The sequence below is a fragment of the Etheostoma cragini genome, chromosome 2 (genome assembly GCF_013103735.1).
Source record: "Etheostoma cragini isolate CJK2018 chromosome 2, CSU_Ecrag_1.0, whole genome shotgun sequence".
Taxonomy (NCBI): Eukaryota; Metazoa; Chordata; class Actinopteri; order Perciformes; family Percidae; genus Etheostoma; species Etheostoma cragini.
The window spans coordinates 21,357,498-21,377,504 of NC_048408.1; the positions used below are offsets into that span (position 1 = coordinate 21,357,498).

A 20,007-nucleotide genomic window follows, 5' to 3' on the forward strand; every position below is an offset into this window, starting at 1 on the left:
GGGGGTGGACCTTCCGGCAAGGCTTTTGAAGTTTATGTTGGTTACAGTTGCTTTCAGCATTTTTTCCTGCTAATGCGTTGTTGGAGACATAAAAAGAGAAGTGAGGATTGAGGGAGGTGTTGTCACTGCTGTGCTTTTGAGAGGTTCAAATCCTTAACTGAGAGGGAAGATCAGGTAGTGGATCCTCTGAAGAGAAACATTCGTGAGGTCAACAGAACTCCATGGGCTCTTTCCAAAATGTAACATTACCAGGATGTATGATTTCATTTGATTTCATTTGCCCACATTGTCTTGTACACACTTGCCATCCTCAAAAACAAGCAAATTGGAGTTTAAAGATGTTGCACAGGATGCTTTTACCTTAAATGAACGCTTTTTCTAAATGGACTTTGCAACTCTGGTGTATTACTAATGTATATCTTTAACGTCTGTGCATTGGGAGAAAGACTAAACACTTTTACAGGAGGTATTTAAACTCCCCTGGTCTGATTTGTAGAAACATTTGCGGTGCGTACTGGTGAAGAAAAACTCCCTTTGTACTGTGATGCTAACATTAGATGTCACTTATTTCTTCACAGGGCATCTTACACTTTTTAATCAACAGTTTCTGGTTAAACGTTTTACAACATTTTTCTTTTACTGATAAACATTTTCTGAATGTTTCCTTGTGATACCTCCTTACGCTTCCCAAACCCTGCATTATGTTCTGATTTATTCTGAGTTTGAAAGTTCATTCTTGGCTTTATTAGAAATTATTTAGACAGAACAATCTTAACTCAAGGTCCATAATGAGCTAATTTCATCTGCTGAGGTATTGTTTGCATCCCCAGAAAAAGGTTAGTGGGTGGACATTGAGTGAAGATTAATTAATCTAATCTTTTCATTTTTGGCTGGGGCTTGGATGTCATCATTGTGTCTGTTAAGTAAGTGTCTTTGCAATGTGACAGTACATGGTAGATATTGTAATGTGCTTGTTGTACTTGTTGTACTAAGTCTTTGTTTTGATGTAATGACACATCTACCTGACCAACCACAATGGTCATAACCTTTAGCAGTATCTGCAAGTTCTTTAGTGTCACCTCTGAAATGCTTCTCCAGCTCAAATGTAGTTTCAGCAACTTCTCCCCTGAGTGCAACAAGACAACAGAACCTACTTGTTATGGTATTATGGGATCATGTCTATAATTAACTTTGGCTTTTTGTTCCTACCATAACAACTATATAAAGTTTTCAAAGGTTTAGTGATAAACCAGAACACATTCTAACATGACTATGGACACCGACCTTGATGAATGAAGAAATCCCCAAAACATATTCACGTGCATTATTTACATATTGATATATATGTGTATGTACTTATAAAGTTTGTCCTGGATGAGTTTTTTAACCATTATTATTACAAATAATCATACAATAAATGAAGTTCAGGAACAAGTACACAGTCTATGTTGACCTGCTGGGAGGGACTTGTGTTATGAATGTCACCTAGATTGCAACAAACTCTTACTTAACTGATATTATGTCTTGTTTGTTTATTTGTGTTTTGTGTAGTATGTTGATATGTGCCTATATGTATATTGTTGTCTCTATTCTATGAAAGTTACAGTAACCTGCCAAAGTCAAATTTTTGTGTATGTTAGCATACTTGGCCAATGATTGTTATTCTGATGTGTTTGTCTTTCTGCTGTAACAGCAGAAGCACTGCACCCCGGCAGCCCTGGAGATGTACTACACTGAGCAGCAGCAGCAGGGGGTTCCAGGCATCCACGACGGGGCCAACACCGGACTGTACGCCGCCCTCAGCCACCTTAACCATGTCAAGAGGACTGGGTCGGAGCTGCCATCGCCATGGTTACCAGTCATCAGTGCTCTGAAGGAGGCAGAGGTGGCCAAACAGGGCAGCGAGCCTCTGCCAGGAGGACTGGAGGGAGAGGAGTGAAGGGGCTGACAGACACGTAGGTGTTAAAGGTGGAAATGATGATGGGGAGGCAGCATAGATTTTTGTGTCTTTCTTCCCTCGTACAGTCCATCGAATCACTTGTTTATACTGGTGCTCCAAATCTTTAAAGGTGTAACTACTGAACATTTAAATCAGCTATGTAAACCACACTTTTATTCAACTTTAAAACCAGTAATATTCTATTAATATTTAAGAAGCTAATACCCAACTGTGTGTATTTGTGTGTGTGTGTGTGTGTGTGTGTGTGTTTGTGTGTGTGAGAGGGAGAAAGACAGAGAGAGAGAGGAAGAGAGAGAGAGAGAGAGAGAGAGAGAGAGAGAGAGAGAGAGAGAGAGAGAGAGAGAGAGAGAGAGAGAGAGAGAGAGAGAGAGAGAGAGAGAGAGTTGTTGTGGTTAGAGGCAGGAATGTTATTAAAGTCTTGGAGAATGTGTCCGACTTTTACAGTGTTACTGAGGCATGAATAATCTTCGCCATCTGCATTTAGTGTGTGTGTGAATACTGTACACTGTGCGTGCTCACATGGGCCTACATTTGAACGCATACGTATGCATATTTGTGTTTGTGTGTGTGTGTGTGTGTGTGTCTGTGTGTGTGTTTGTGTCTGTGTCTGTGTATGCGTACACTATATGATCTGCATACTTGTCTGAGAAAGTTGGAGGTGAGAGAATCGAGGTAAGAGAGCTCAGAGTGAGAAGTGAAGATAACAAGTTTTTAATGAGACTACTGTGAGTTTCTCCTCGTCACTCCGTCTTGTTATCGCCCTGTCTATTCATTTAGTTTCAGAGGTGGAATGTACGAAATCATCAGTGAATGTGCTCACTCTTTAAACATTAAGACAAGGAACTATAATTGTTAACATTTTTTGTCATTTCTTCATCTTATTATCTGGAGACTGTTAATTGCAGTTCTGTGTGCGTCTACAGTTAGAGTCAGAGGAAGTGTGTTTAACGAGGCTCACACAGTGGCTTCGGAAAATATCAAACTATTAAAAATCTAAAACAACAACCTCTTTGTCCTTATGGATAATGCACCAATGTGCGGTACAACAAAATATGTTGAAAATTAAACCCTGTAAACCTATTCTGGTACAACCTGAAAATGAGCATAATATGAGGACTTGCAATCAGTAAATGGGCCTTAAATCTTTCTGAAGCCACTCTTCATTTGAAGACTATCATTACGTTACATGATTAAATGAGCTACTTGCAGTAATTTTGAAAAAAAACTTGAGAGCTTGTATGTATTACTTAAAAACAATCTAAATTTGAATAATGCTGTATGTTCATGTATGTAAGATGATCTTGAACTAGCAATGTATTAGTTTTGTTACTCAGTTTTGTTTTTGAATAATGTTGCTGTGAGTATTCTGTAATGCCACTGTAAATGAACATGTACAGTATAACCACAGGGTTGACTCCTCATGATCCTTGTATGAATGTATGAAGTAGGTGCTCTGATCACGCAGTACATTAGTAGTTAGTGCTTAAAATGTACTACTTAAAGGTTTCTATTACCTACACATGTGTCTATTTATTTTATTAACAGACGATTTAAGTGTATGTTGTTTTGGTGTCTGTTCAACGGTGAAGTTGCATTTGAAAATCTTGCTTTAAGAGCTCTTTCACAATCCGGCGTTCATCCGTTTTAAAGGGGAAAACTATGTAAAACAAATGTTGTTTTTCTTCAATCGCCATCAGAAATAGATCAAAATTCGTGGACAAATCTGGAAATTTTTCCTAATTGTTTGCTATCACTTTTGTTGACCTACATTTTCTCTTTTCTTTTCTTTTTCAAATTGAGGATATCTTATTTTGAAACGAAACTCTTTATATGAGTGGGACAAATGTGAGATCACAGCACAGCTTGTCCTTTAAGGGTGCCAAACATTTACATCAGACCCATCTGCTCTGATGTCACTGTCCGAACAGAAAAAAATGACTCAAGTGTGGCGTTGTCTCATTGACAAGTTGCCCTGTTGTTTTAGACTCATTGTATATAATACCCTGAATTAAGGATTTTTTGAGACTGAATGGTTTTATTTAACAGAAAGCATTTATTAGGTGTTTTTTAGCCTACAGGAACTAACGGAGCTTTGTATTCAGAACACCATAAAGGTTGCTAAGTACACACTGTAAGCCCATCAAATGTTTTTTTTTTATGTGAAATCATAATACATAATTAACTAGTAACTTTTCAGAGATACAATTCTGTGTCAGTCTCTATACAGTTGACAATTATAATCTATGTAACATAAAAACCACCAGACACCACCAGACACTATCTTGGTAAAAAATAATGTAATGGTGAGGTATTTGTGAACTGGGTTTGTGAGTTATTAAAACTTTCTCCTAATTAACTCCAAATCAGCTGCTGAGAAAGCTAATTAATTATTACTAACAAAAGTACTCATTAATCACCAATTACCTGAATTAATTACTTTTTTCTGCCCGTCAAGTAAAGTGAAATGTACTGAGGAGGTACTGTCCATTACTTCATGATTATCTTGTCATACTTACTTACTCCTGTCTTTTTACTGCTAATTCACAATAGGCTCTTGAAAAACGAAACAGTATGCTTCATTGTCAGTTAGGTCTTGATTTGTCTTGCAATGGTTCTCTATAGTAAAGTTTTTGTACCGTACTGTTGACTGTTACCATTATAACACTGACAGCGGCTTTTCTGCAAAAGATATACATTTAACTTTTGACAATTGAAGCACATTTTTCTTATAAAATATGTATAGTTTATTAAATATTTTAATGTAGGTCTCACCTCTACATGCAGTACATTCCTATTCTTAGATTAACATTGGCTCTTCAGAGTCCGGTTCGAAAAAGACGAAAAATATATATAATCCTATATAACCTATATAAGAAGACAAATGTACAGCGCTTTCCACACTCTGTTGCTGAAATATGATCAGTATGCATAGAATTCAAAATATGTTTCCTTTATCCTCAAACTTTAGGTTAGCTATGCAAAGCCAAGCCACATCCTTTCTCTCTCTCTCTCCCTCTCTCTCTCTGCTGGGTTTACTGCTGTGAGCCTGTCTGCATCTCATTTACACTCACATATTTTCACACATCAAGGGATGTGTTGCTTGATTTTTGTGTGTGTGGGTGGGTGATACCTTTTTAGAAGTGTGTGTATGACTTATGAAATCATCATCCTAGAGTTATAAATGTGTTTTGTAAAGTTCATAGTGTGAGCGTCTTTGTGTTTCACATGTGCATCTTTGTGCTTCTGTGTCTGTTTGTGTGTGTGTGTGTGTGTGTGTGTGTGTGTGTGAGCGAGCCCATGCTTAGCTTGTTAATTAAATCTACATTACGCCCTGTTTAGCCTGCAGGGTCTTTTCCCTCCCCACTGTTACTGGTTGACATACTTTGAATGCTTTTGGCCCAGGGCATGGAACTAAATAAAGTGCTAAAAATATTTATTAGCGCATTTACAGATCCCATGCTTTGTCAAGGCATAGCATGTTGTGCCAAAAGGCTTAGATTCAGGGCTGGGGGAAAATCACATAAAATCAGCTGCATAGTCACGTAAAGGCCGCCAAGCCCCATTTTCGTGCTTTATAGCATCAACAGATCTGAACAGTAAAATAGCAGGTTGGCTCTTTAATTTGTTCTGACCGTTCGGAGTCCCTCCTTCCCCCCTGAAGACTGTGAGGGAGGGCCGTGCCAAGAGTCATTTAGCCGTTAACATCCCAGTAGAATCCTAGAAAAAGTTGCTCTGGGCTCTGATATGAAAACTGAAATTTTGGAGAGGAGGAACATAGCTTTGTGGTGATTTCAGTATAGTCTTCCTCCTTTTCTGTTTTCCTGTGTATCTGAAGCTGATCAGACAGCCGTCTGGTGTTATGATGAAGCTCCCTCTTTAGCAGTGTTAGCATTTCCACAAAATGGAATATACATAAAAAAGATGGGTAGATGTGGTGAAAGGCAGAAGATGGAGATGAAAAATAAGAGGAAGGTGAGAGAGGTGAGAGAGAGAGAAGGTGAGAGAGAGTATATTTATAAAACTGCTAAAAGTGAACTTAAGTTAAATTAAAAACATCACTTTTAAATATGTTTACTTGCTTTCTTGCTAAGTGTTCCCTGGCTTCACCTGAAGCCAGTAGCTGGTTAGCTTAGCTTAGAAAAACAATTTGAAACAGGGAGCTAGCCTAGCTGCCAGACTATTTCAGATTCTGGAGCTTCATATTTACTGCACAGATATGAGCTGACATAATATTTTCCTTTGACCCTCTGCAAGAAAGTGAGTAAGCATATTTTCCTCAAATTGTTAAAATGTTTTTAATTACAACATGTTCATTTTTTTGTCGTCAATGCAGAGCTCCTTTCTGCTTACGGTACCTTAGGTCTTTCTTTCGTGCGCCAGCTTTTTTAAAGGAAATTTCGAACTATTTAATTATTTTTTATATATACTGTATATAATCTATACATATATTAGAATGCTGCCACATGAATTATGTGAACACTTTTTCATTTAAATTTGACAGAAACACATCAAAATTTTTTTTTCAAAGTTACCCTCTAGACATGTTTTAAAGTATGTAAAAATACTCTGCTGTGATTCATATTTAATTTCATAGGATTCTATCTATATCTATAGTAGAAAAAAACTTTCTAATACTCTTTCTCAGTTATAGAGAAATTCTGGATCGATTGAGCCTGGCCCACCACCGTTGTTGCGCTAAGTTGCCCGGAGAAAGAGCAGTTTGCACCAAGATGACTTTAAGCATCGGAGAGATTCCATACGTATTTGACCCTCACGCCTTGTTCAGACAGCTCAAGCTTCCTTTTGGCGCCAATGTTATCCAAATGGGCTGTTCAGAAAGTACTCGTCATGGCCGTCTCACGGTCTACGGTGATACCTTCAGCCTCCTGAACACGCTGTAGGTCAGACCCAGACTCTGTCATGCTTTATAGCTTGTATCTGGTAGTGTCTGACAGCGTTTGACCTGCTTGTTGATTTCTTTGTGAATCTGTTTCTTGTCATTGGTACACTGCAGTGCAAGGCAGAAATGCTCAATGCAACAATGGCGTTGACTGCTCTTATTTCACTCATGTTATGTCTTGTAGCATATATAAAACACCATATGTACATGTCAATAAGGATAAAAACTTGGTTGTCATTGCAGTGGGTCTTTAAAAGAATGAACAATATGCAAATCCAGGGTTAAATCCTTGTCTCTGATTGGCTTTCCCTACTCAGAGCAGAAAAGTAGTTAATACAGCTGAGTGTGTGAGAGCTAAGTTGGCTCTTTAGAGCATTTTAAGTGTCATAATATGTTTTTAAAGTGTAAGTTTGATAAATTGTAAGAAAGAGAGAGTGAGGAAGTGAAAAGGAGACAGCAGAGGGATGGAAGGAATAGCAGAAGAAAAGATGAACAAGAGAGAAAGAGCAGACGAGAGGCGGCCGGGCCTGGGAAGAGAAGGCATGGGGTGAGGGTTTTGGTAGAAGAAGAGGAGGCGGTGGAGGCCAAGAGGCATGGAGGTGGTGGAGGAGGAGGGTGAATCCAGGCTGACCCCTGTGTCTGTGTGTGTTGTTGTGTGTCTCAGTGGGTTTCCTCTGCCCTGGCGCCAGCTGGAAATGCCTCCACTAAGCAGAGGCAGTACACACATCGTCCTCCATTCACCCCCATTCAGCCCCCTTTGATGGGAGTAACATTATACATGCCCAGCGCGCCTCACAGATCCTATCAAGCTGCTGTTTAAAGGGCGGGAGCAAGAGCCGAGGCAGCTGATCATAACTTATCAAGTGTTCAGACGCACTGTCATCTAGTTGTGTTGCCCTGCGGAGCAAATAAAAGGGAGGACAATTGAGGAGGTTTTTGTAATTGGAGTGATGTTGTTGCTACAGTGGTGGTGGAGGTTTCATGAGGTACGCTGCCACCTAGGGGTCATCTCCCATGGTTGCAAGGAGGAATGTGGTCTCATTTCTGCTTATTTTAAACCACTATTGTGATGAACAGAATTTAAGTGGATTGTTTTCTTAAAGGCATTTAAAGTCACAAAAAGCTGATGTGAAGACATAATGACACCCTTCCTTTTTCACTTTACAAGGGAATAATACCTTGTTGATCATACCTTGAGTACCTGCTGTTGGATTAGTCAGAGTTCCTCTTTAAAGTTGATCCTCGTGATGGTCTCTTTAGAATCACTCAATAACCATGAAATTAGTCATTAGTTTGTTATCCTGCCGTGATGTTGCCCTCATGCAACAAAAACCTTGCCAGTAAACAATTATCCGACCAACAAAGCGAGGTAAAGGCCCAAATCTGCAGCCCAGACATGCCGTGAGGAAGAAAAACAACCGGTTTTGCTTAGCTTAGCTTTAGTTTGCTTTGTTCTGGCCATTACCAAGCCGAAATATTGTCATTACTCATAGACCAAATCATTTTACGACATCCTGCAATTAAACTTTAAGCTAATAGGTTAATGAGACAAATGGAGTTTGAATGCTGGAAGTTGGTTTCCATTAGGGATGTTAACGCAGGGAGAAGTGCACTGTTGCATGCACTGCGCACACACTGTTTTCCTTAACCCATTCTTAATCTATCTCTCTCTCTCTCTCTCTTTCTACACACACACACACACACACACACACACACATATACACACACACACACAAACACAAACAGAGAACAGACTGGTTTGATTTAGGTTTGTGGTCCCCTCCCGGTGCAGCCTCAGAAAGGCAGAGAGGACCAGAGCACAGTGAACTCCAGTTCAGCTGAGCCTGGCTGTCTCTGCTTAACTTCAAGTTGAAACCCTCCAAATTGGGTTTAATCTGTGTTTTGCTTTGCCAATTATCGACCCGCGGAGCTGCATGGCAAGTAGGGATGAATGAGCTTTAGATGGGCCTGGTTGAGAGGAAGGTCACGGTGTGATTAATAGTGATCTGTTCCATCCATGACTCGGCCGGCCAAGACGTAGCACCTGATGAGTTACCAGAAGATCTGCAGGGAAAATGCAAAGCATGACACAGCAGAAAGGCAGTTTGAAACTAAGTGTAAAACTTAATGTCAAACTGTTACTAAAACCAAAGTTTGTTTACCATGCAATACATTTGTTTTTCAATTAACATGATTTTTAAATGTGTCCAGACAAGTGGTCTGGTTTCTGTGTCATGTAATACCAATGCTGTGATATCAGTAGTTTTATAAAGATGAATATACTGCCTTCTGTTCTTTTTAATCAATGGTAATCATACACTTTGAAGGATCCATGTGGTAACTTGGTGCTAACAGGTCCCATTCTGAATTATGTTTTCCAAATTTCACCATAAGAGGCACTCCCCTGATTTTACAGTATAGTCATAATAAGGAATTAGCATGTAAAAACTCTTTCTTTCTCTGAAGCCAGCTCCTAGTCTGAATAAATAACCTTTATAGTGTTGTGTGTCATGGTTATCTTGGTTTAGATTTTTTTTTATCAGTAAGCCTACATTACAAAACTGGCTGCGTTGCCCTTTGGGGAATAAAAACATGCTCATGTAGAAAGAAACTGAAAAGCTGTTGTGAACGGAAGATTTCACACTTTGACGTTTCGCAAAGTACCCTAATTTGCTGATGTATGCAAGGGGGAGGCATCTAATAGAGCATGCTATTAAGTTGCATCATGGGGAATGTAGATTTCGTTGTATTTCAAGACACATACTACAGACTGAAGTCGGGATATCTCAGCCTCTGATGCTTTGATTTTGACCATTCTTTTTAAAAACTCTTTTTAAAGACTCTTGTGAGTCCCTCGAGTTTATCAAAGTGCAATACTAAACCATAGGACTGTCCCTTTAAATCAACTACTGAACACATACTTGTTTTTGTTACTTGCATTACTGGTAATAAAACTATGCAGGCTGCAACCAATGATTGTTATTTTTAGTGACATATATTATATTGTTGTATATATATATATATATATATATATATATATATATATATATATATATATATATATATATATATATATATATATATATATATATATATACATGTATGTACAAATTGTTGATTTGTCAAATCATAGTGACAAATGGCCCCAAGGTGATCAATATCAATATCTTGTCTTATTTCACCAAGATATGCAGTTTACAATCACATCAAACAAAAAAAGCAACGAATACTTAAAACTTTAATGATGAAATTCTCCAGAGTTTTGCTTTGAAAATTAACTTAAATAATCACTGATGAAAGCAGTTGCCCATTAATTTAGTGATGATCTACTAATTGACTAATGATTTCAATTACTTATTTTCATTTATTCAGGCAATCAGTTTTGATACACTTTTGTGTTAAAAAGTAATCATGAAATAACTCGCACTTGACGTGTCTTTCTGGCTCTGGCTTTACTTCAAGATGTCCTCACTGACCTGTCTTTCTCTCTTCAGGGTGTTGTCCTCTCTTTCTCTGCTGTTGTCAATGTTAATGTACAAAGCATATTTGGGATTCTTTCATTTAATTAACGGAACACAATGTCAATTACTCATTTTACTTCGCTGTTACCAGACTGTACTTTGCAAAAAGCAGAAACACAGGAAATTAGTTGATCTCAGTTGATCTACATTTTTGCTAACTTTCCCCTGCTCTCTCTTTAGCAAGCTCTTTCATCTGCATGTTCCTCCACATTACTCACCTGTAAATTATAATGTAAAGAAAATCAAAATCACATCTCGTGTAGATTAATAATACATTTGTCTCCCTCCCAATGTTTATTCAAGCATTGGTCTATTGTACTTACCACTTCTACTCTAAATGCATTTCAAAAACTTACTCTGAGCCCGTGTTAGCCAACCAATCATGACACAACTGAAGGAAGTCTCATCAACATCATTTTAAAAATTAGTTAAATCCCATTTCCTTGCTTTTTCTTTATGACCTGATAAGTCTGCCAGGCTCAGGCCAGCAAATAAGGGTTAGGCGAAAGATTTTGGGACCCAGGAAAAGCTCTTACAACCCCCAACGAGTTTCTAATCCTTGACATGTTCCAGGTACCCTATCCAGCATCTGGGCTTCCTGAAAAAGGCATTAGCATAGAACTCTATTCCAGTAAGTCAGTTGAGACAAGACAAAAATACATCTGTAAAATCAAGGCAATCAATGTTCATTTATTGCCATTGTACATCATAGGCTTTAATATCTTGTATGTAGGTACGCCTTTTATCACAGCTGTGTTGTGTTGTTTATGATCAGCTTACTGCTAACCAGGCTAGTCACTATACTGTCTGATGCTAATGTTGCTGATTCTGAGTAACTGTTGAATCTATATATATATATATATATATATATATATATATATATATATATATATATATATATATATATATATATATATATATATATTTTTATCCTTCAATTCATTTTATTCACCACCAGATTCATTACTGTAACCTACTGTACTTCCCGGGTCAACCTGATCTCACAGAAATAGGCCAACGTGAAACGACCATGAGATTAATCAGCTTCAGCAAATAATATGTTAGAATGATGTGCCGGTAACACAGAAACAGTTTGAGCAACAAAACTATTGGTTTGTTTTTAAGAAAAGATCATGGTTTGGGTTATAATAAGTATGCATTACGTACGCATGTTATGTAAGTAAGGTAGATTGTGCAATTTTTTTTTTTTTAATATTTCAACTCAAAACCCAAACAAATACCCCCCTCCCATCAGTGCTCCTTCACTGAGACCATCGTTCACGTGTCCTGAGCATGAGCACAAACAGAATACTGTTATGTGGCTAGGTCCGAGCTAGAGTTCGGCAATATTTTGATATTATATCAATATTGTGATATGAGACTAGATATTGTCTTAGATTTTGGATATTGTAATAGCATAAAATGGCATACATGTTGTCTTTTCCTGGTTTTAAAGGCTGCATCACAGTAAAGTTGTCATTGTTTTGTGTGTTCTGTTTTATTTTGAAGTTTGTCTTTTCTCCTTAGTCTTGAATGGTTTACTTCCTGTCTTTTGTTTTCCCGCCTTTTTTGATTGTTCTGCCCAGCCCTAATGTGTTTCACCTGTTTCCCCAGCCCTAGTGTCACCTGTCCCTTGTTTCCTCAGTACCATGAGTAGCTAGTCTCTGTGTTTTCTTTTGTGTCTTGTGGGTTCACTTCGTTCTGTCTGCTGAATGAGTCGCTGTTTTGTTGTGTCAGGTATAGCTCTTAGTTTTACTTGTGTTTTTTGAGTGGTGTACTGTGTGTGCCTGCTCATTCCTGACTTCCTCGGTTCTGGTCCTTTGGACATTTGGGACTTCTTTTATTCAGTAAATGTCAAACTCTGAAGTTTGGGTCCAAACTTCATCTATACCTGACCAATGTGATGTCATTTTCTAAACTTACCAGACTGTTGTAACTGTTTTATTATGGAATTTGCCTTTACCCACTTAGACATTATATCCACATTACTGATGATTATTTATAAAAAATCTCATTATGTAAATATTTTGTGAAAGCACCAATAGTCAACACTACATCATCGTTGCAGCATCGACATTAAGGTATTTGGTCAAAAATGTTGTGATTATCTTCATATTGCCCAACACCAGAACTGACAGGTTGCAAAACGTAAGGAGACGTTAGCTAAATTTACGCTATGTTACGTAAGTAAACCTAATTTTCGCACGTGGCATGTCACCACCAAGTTTTGTGGGGGTGAGAGCTTGTGAACATTTCACGTGTGGCATGAAACAATTTGACAGCTTATCTGTACTTTTGTAAATACGATTTCCTTTGTACTGTATTCCCTATTTCAGTTTTCACGGAACCTCATCATTTACTGATTTGTAACTTGTGATTTCAGACAGGGGAAACACTAGGAAGGGGGGAAGGGGACTGAGTAACAAGGGGTCTCATATGAGGAGAGCCCAAAAATATGCTAGAATGAATAGCTGTGGATGCGGGGAGGGGTCCATAGAAATGCCCTATGCCTATGCCCCTGTTTTCACAGTTTCAAGATTGCCTCTGGTAAGGCAACCAGCTGTCTTTTAGTTTTATTGGAAATGTGTTTTGTTAGTGCAGAAGATAGCGCCTGCAGAAAAGCCCACATATTCTACATGTTATTACCACAAGGAGTCTGACAGAGGAGTCTGAACGTATTTCTTCCTGTGTGCAGTTTGTGTTAACAGAAGTTCCAACAGAGGTGGCTATACCACTTACAAGTACAATCCTTACTCAATACACCATCAGTTGCATGTCTGCTCTAAATGTGTCATTATCATGTAAGAGCTCAGTTAACAGCCAGCAAAGACACATACTTTTTCTTGATTAACATTGATTGCCACTGCTGAAAGATTGATCAAAATCCCTCAGCGGGGCAACCCACTCATACACTGGGCCAACTGTCAGTAATACCCACTGAGATTCTGTCAAAGCTGACACAGAGTGGCGCAGCAGCAGCACTGCACAAGAAAATGCTGGCTTTTCTGGCATTTGTCTGTTATTAGGCAACTATTTCCCCACTGGATCTTCATGCACATGATATACTGTATTATTAAAGCCATTCACTTTTATTAAGGGAATAAAAATGTCACTGTCAATTTGAGGTGGTAATCCACGTCTCTGGGTCTGGTTACATGGTGTAGCATGGAAGCAAAATGTGAGACAAGAAACTCTTGTAAAGAGGTTATTGGTTTTTATGAGATTATCTCTTGAGCAACAATCTCAGCAAGACACAAGGATGGTTATTATAAGAATCCTCACTAAAATGTACTAATGAAAAAAAAAAGTCATGTCATGTGCTCATGTCTAATTCCTTGACATGTTTCCACCCTTCACCTCATTTGACAGTGGTCATAACTGCAGAGAAAACAAAGAAACACTTTCAAGAAAACACAATAAATTTGGAAAGGATGATGAACAACTGTCAACAAATGATGACAGTCGCTATTAAAAACCGAAGCGACCCTCTTGCCACAAGCCTCTCTCGAGGGGGAAGAGGGAAGCCAAGAATAAATTGCCTGTCTGTAGTCATTTGAATGCAACATTTAGCTGTGATTTATGTGAAGGCAGAAAGCATTATGAGAAAACATTTTCCAAGTGCAACAGCTTGCAGCAATTTACGTTATATGGGGGGAAAACCGCTGAAACAAATATTTGACTGGCCTCCATAATGAAATGGATATATTTATACACATTGAATTGAGTCAAAGGCTCTGTAACAAACTCATGGCTTTACCAAAGGACTACTCTGTGTTCTTGTAGTAAACATTTTACTGATGCTACGGGGGCCTTGAATTAAAGTTATTAGAGCCATAATTCTCCCAGCGGGCTAAGAGATACAAAGATAATCCACATGAAGAGAGAGAAGATACTATACACTAGAGGGAAATCAATGCTTGTCACAGTGAAAGAAAGAGATTCAATATTTCTATTCAAAGAAATTGCAGAGTGAATGCTAACAGCTAAAATTCATTTTTCGAGCGTAGCTAGAAAAGCGGAAATACTAAATAAATTCCTTGAAGAATCTTGAAGCATAAAGTCAGTGCACTGCAGAAGTCAGCACTTGAACCCGTGTCCCTGAAGTTCCTACAAGGTGTGTGGACCTGTATCATGCACCATGTTACCATTCTACCCTTTAGCATCCTGGAAGAGTTGAAATCCACTGCACCACTGAAATGGAAATGGCTTTGGCAAAACTAGTTCCACGAAATCTCCATCCTCAAAATATGGGATTGGGAACCATTAGCGTTGTGGGTTGCTTTGGACCACATCAGCCCCGGCCCTTTGCAAGTATGTCAAAGCCTGTGATTGCTGGATATTATTCCCATGACTGGAAGGCCGGCATGTTAAAGAACAGCCAGGGTTAAGTTATTGCAGTTATTGTGAAACTTTACTGTTACATGGGTCTACACTAGCCTTGCACTTAAGTATAGTAACACTCAACATTCAACATTCAAACTTAGCAGTAAATATATTGAATCAAAATATTTCAGCTCTGTTCAACTTGTTCATCATTGTGCTTTTTTACTGAAATAATTTGCTTCTACTCTTGTTACTAGGGTGCTGACTGTCTGCCGGACACTTTAATGGCCCACATTTTTCTTTTCTGCAAAAAAAGTCACTGAGGACATATTAAATATATATTTACAGCTTATTTCCCCAAAGTGACCTCTATAATAAAAACATTACCTGTGAGTTTTACTTTGCAACATCTAGAATTAGATAATGAAAAAATCTTCTAAAAATCATTTCAAGTGTATTCCTGTTAGTTAGTGCTTTGAACACTAGTAATAATCAAATCTTCTTTTTCTGTTTCTGCTGAACATTGTCTGAGGATGTTAGAAATGCATCATGACCTCGGTGTTTCTTGTGTTTGTCAGTGCTGCACAGTTTGCTGGTTAGAAAGTATTGTCATATAGTATAGTTTAGTCATCTTAGGACATCTGTGTCTATAAATGATAAACCGATGAGTTTCCGACTGTCGAAATGTGTTTGTACAGTTATTTTGTCCCTGTTCAGCACATAATGTAGCATAAATAAAGCCGTACACACACAAACACCCACCTTTGTAAGAATGCACGCAGAACTCCAACACCCTTATTGCACAGGCAAGAAGACATGGACACAACACTCTAATTAATATGTCACAGAGAAAATATTTTAATGACTTACAAATGGGGTCGACTGCACACTGCTCTGTTCCATTTATCTACAGTGAGGCTGAGACTTACTGGCATGAGGCAGCACATACAGCAAATTCTTAGACATCTAAATTAGAGGGGGCCCAGAGTGTCGTGGCTTCAGATACATGTGTGTAACCCTGTGGTCTCCAAGCCCCCTCCCTCAAATTTGCGTCTTCCCTAATCAGTGCCAAATGGAGATTTTTTTCCCCTCTTCCTCAGCTTGGGCGATTCAGCGTGAGAGAGGAAGGAAGTCATTGTATTCAATGAGAGCCTTCCATTTTTATTTTTTATGGCCGCGTCACATTCAGCCCCCCTCCCCGCCCCCCCACATAAACGCAGCAACTCTTACAATTACCAACGCTTTCATGTGTCCCAGTCAGCGGTTGTGGGGAAAGAGGGCCAATTGCTTATAATTAAGAGGCATTTGTTTGGGAGCTGCGGGGTGCTAAATTCTTCACACAGATGGCACTTTTTTGTGATATTAGCAACACTGTAAGACAAAATCTCCAGAGCAAATGCAGTACATAAATATAGCTCCAGGTTCCAAGATAAGCGCTAGGTATGCAATATATTTTTTCTTTTCTTCTTCTTCTAAGACATCACTGTGATTATGAATGTGATGACAACTAGTAAAATGGATGAATGTAATTTAAAAAACACAACTGAAATTGTTGTCAACATTTTCTCCCATTTCAGGAAAAACAAGCTGTCAGATGTGCTGTTTAAAGTAAACATGTTGGAGTAAAGGCCATTAGTGCACTTTTAATATCATTTGCACCTAATTCCACAGTAAAAGGTTTCCACACTTCACCAAGCATATGCTAGTGATTATTAATTTGTCTTTTGCCTGCATTTTAGGTAATAAGAGAGTAAACCAGTAAAATTGCAGGTCCTCATACCCAAGGCAAATGCCTACAATTAAAGTTTACTACGTGTTTGTTTTTCAATAGGTTTTTTAACGTTCGGCTGATGCAACAACTTGGCAGACACAGGTTCAGAGCAGCTAAAGTTCCTCCTGCAAGAGAAATAGAGCTGCAGCCAGTTGGAATGATGAGGGAGAAAGTATTCAAAGGACGATGACACTGTGAACGTCCTCCTCACTGCGTCTGTGAACCTGTCAAGGTGAGGAGGAGGAAGGAACAATTGTGAAGTGAAAACACTCTAAACTAAAAGCAAGTTTTTAATTGGAATAAGGAGTATGTAAAAAAAAATATAATTTACTACTCACAAACAAATAAAAAACAAGTTGCCAGGGATTTAAAAAAGTTAAATGTATACCCAACAGTACCATACAGATCGCATACTGTAGGTGTGTGTTTTTCGGCATATTTTTTAACTATTGAATGGTTTTATGGACAGTTTGTTAAATGATGTACAGTCCATCCTGTTGCACTTTGAGTTCCTGCAACTAATGGCAATGAAGTGACAAAAACTCAATCAACTCAAATTTAAACAAAATGTTGCACTTTTAAACAGAGCATACATTATCTCATTTAGTGATAAATAATGACAATTTCTAAGGATAAATATAAAATGAAGTGGAAATTATTTATATATTGACATTCATAATCTGAAATAGTTTTATGTAAGTTTTCTTAAAGGATAAGTTTGGTGTTATTCAATATTTTGCTTATTGGATAGACAATAACGTATTACTGCTCAGTGGTCACAGAGCTCCATTGTTGTTCAAAAACAGAGAAATGATGAGCTGTACTGCTGCACTGCCTGACATGTTCCTTCATTACCATGAACACACACCCTGTAGTTTTTTACCACATACACCGCTGTGCTGCCAAACTGTAAATACTCACAATGTGTATTAATCCCCAGCTACAATGAGAGCAACAAAAAATAAGACTTGATGGAGCCTGCAGATTCTTTTTTTACTAACCAAATCTTTTGGATCATCATCTCAAACACTACTGCATGATAAACTTGTTATCCTGTGGAGAAGTGTCCTGCTGCAAACAGTGAACCTATTGCTTAACATGGTCGACGGTACAAACAGGGCTCACCTTTTCTCTGTTCATCTCTGCGGGCGGCACAGTCATTCAGCTTATTGACAGAAGACATCTAATTGTGTGTGTGTGTGTGTGTGTGTGTGTGTGTGTGTGTGTGTGTGTGTGTGTGTGTGTGTGAGCTATTACTAACATAGCACTGTCATTTGGCCCTGCTGACATGGCAGAAAATCGTCTGGGTCACAGAGTCAGCTGGCACCAGAGCTAATGGGCCTGGCCTGTGTGCCTGTATGCGTGTGTGTGCGCGTCTGTGCGCGTCTGTGCGTGCGTGTGTGTGTGTGTGTGTGTGTGCGTGTGCGTGTGCGTACCTGCGTGAATGTGTGTGTGAGTGTGTGCTAGTCCGTCCCCAGCTCCCCAGCTTTGCTCTCCGTCCACAATGAGCCGTGCTCTGAAACATGGAGCCGCGTGATGAAAGGCCGATAGGCATGGGACAATGCGCTGTAATTTGTGAGGGGCCCTTGCCGCGAGAGGAATGATAGGTAATTAAGAGGAAGACACTGAGAGACATGACGGGGGCTTGGTGACAGGCGACAGGCCATTGGCTTTGTGTACCGACAAGCCTACAAACCCTTCTCTGGTTCTCCCAGAACAGGCTGGTCCCCTGCTCTGTTTCACACACACACACACACACACACGCACGCACGCACGCACGCACGCACGCACGCACGCACGCACGCACACACACACACACACACACACACACACACACACACACACACACACACATATTCTCTTTCTTTCTCTTTTGCCCTGCTGCCCAACTGCATACCACATACCAATAATTGTGTTTTGTGCATGTTGTGTTTCAAAAATGAAAAAGTAGAGACATGTTACGGCTGCTAAAGGAGTTAATAAATTAATTACAGTGAGGAATGTCACTTATCATCATTCTACTGAAAACTGTAATAGATGTTTCCAACAGGCAGACTGAGTTGTTTTTAAAATGTTGTCCACCCCACTTGAAAGCATCTGTGTCTACCTAAAACTGGACTGTAAATATAAGTACATAAGTGTATTCCTATTTACAGTCCAGTTTTAGGTAGACACAGATGCTTTCAAGTGGGGTGACAAATGTGAAGAAATCCTATGTGTGTACATATTAATTTATATTGATATGTGAAAACTCTGAACACATAAAAGTGTCATGAGCATGCAAAATCTGGAAAAATCAACCCTGAAACAACACATCGTCAGAAATGACAGAAAAGAAAACATTTTGTTTGGAGGAAGCAAACTAACACACAGCTTTTTAAAGCCATAATGCCATCTTCGGAATAAGGTGTAGTTATTGAAAATACGTACTTGCTGATTAGAATCCTAGAAATATAAATATTTAGTAGTAGAAATCAATACATCCTCCTCTTTAATAATGGATTTCTTCTTCTTAAATTGTTGGAGCAAAAGGGTGAGTTCTTCTGTTCTAGACAAACACCCTCATCACATCATCTACATTTAGTCAGTTTAGGAAAAATACACCAAAATGACAAGTTTTTACTGTAACAGTGGCACGATGACTTGAGTTGCATTCTTTCCTTGAAGGCAAAATCCAAGGTCAATGTGATGTATTTATACCTTCTGTTTTTTTATCTTGAAGCATTTACATAGCATATCACAAGACTGTGGCTCTCGCACAAAAAACAGTGGTTGAAATCCTATATGTGTGAAAAAAGGCATTTTGCCTTCCAGAAAATCTCAAACATTTTCTCTTTCCTTTGCATTTCTTCTCTTCCTCTGCAAACCTTTTCATCTTTTGGAGGTTTCCCCACATTACTACAGGGACCTTAAACCGCAGGACCAAATCCTCAAGGTACACAGTACATAGGCTCCGTTCCCACAGACCTCAAAAACCCAAATCAGCCCATGTCTGCACATCCCTCCCTTACATCTCCCTCGCAGCCTGTAAATCACCAAAGCTCACTGCCGGCCCCATTGAATAAACGTGCTGCAGTTACTGACTAATTGATAGCGTTACAATCTCAACTGGTTTATAGGGCTCTAAATTGAAAACACCGGGGGAGGAAGACAGGGGGATGTTAGAAGTAAAGACAGGGAGGAGAGAGACAGAGCACAGGGAGATGTTGGTAGTAAAGACAGGGAGGTAGAGTACGAGGAGGAGGAGGACGAGGAGGAGGAGGAGGAGGAGAGAGAAGATGGGGTAAATGGGATGCTGATAGGAGAAAGGGAGACAAGGCTGCTGAGAAGGAAGTTCAAAGAGAAACAAAGAGACAGAGTAAAAGAGAGGGAGATGGCTGTATAGACAGGAGAGGAGGGAAGGAGAAGAGGGTGGAGATGAGACGCAGTATCAGCAAGATAGAGCAGGAGAGGCATCTGAGTCATTTTTTTTATAAATATCTCTGTCCACACAAAAATAAACAGAGAATTCTCTTCATCTCCATGTTCTTTA

General features: G+C 39.0%; 1 protein-coding gene across 4 annotated transcripts in view; it reads left to right on the forward strand.

Annotated features, from left to right (window-relative positions):
- The window catches only part of caly (calcyon neuron-specific vesicular protein), an 8,743-nt gene extending 6,512 nt beyond the window's left edge, over positions 1–2,231 (forward strand). For 3 of the 4 annotated variants that reach the window (XM_034899723.1, XM_034899740.1, XM_034899730.1), the window contains one exon: positions 1,694–2,227. In XM_034899723.1, coding sequence (XP_034755614.1) covers positions 1,694–1,939 — 246 coding nt within the window. In that variant the 3' untranslated portion in view covers positions 1,940–2,227. Of the gene's footprint in view, positions 1–1,693 lie in introns of all 4 variants that reach the window. The other variant, XM_034899749.1, reaches the window with a different exon arrangement.
- The last annotated feature ends 17,776 nt before the right edge of the window (positions 2,232–20,007 follow it).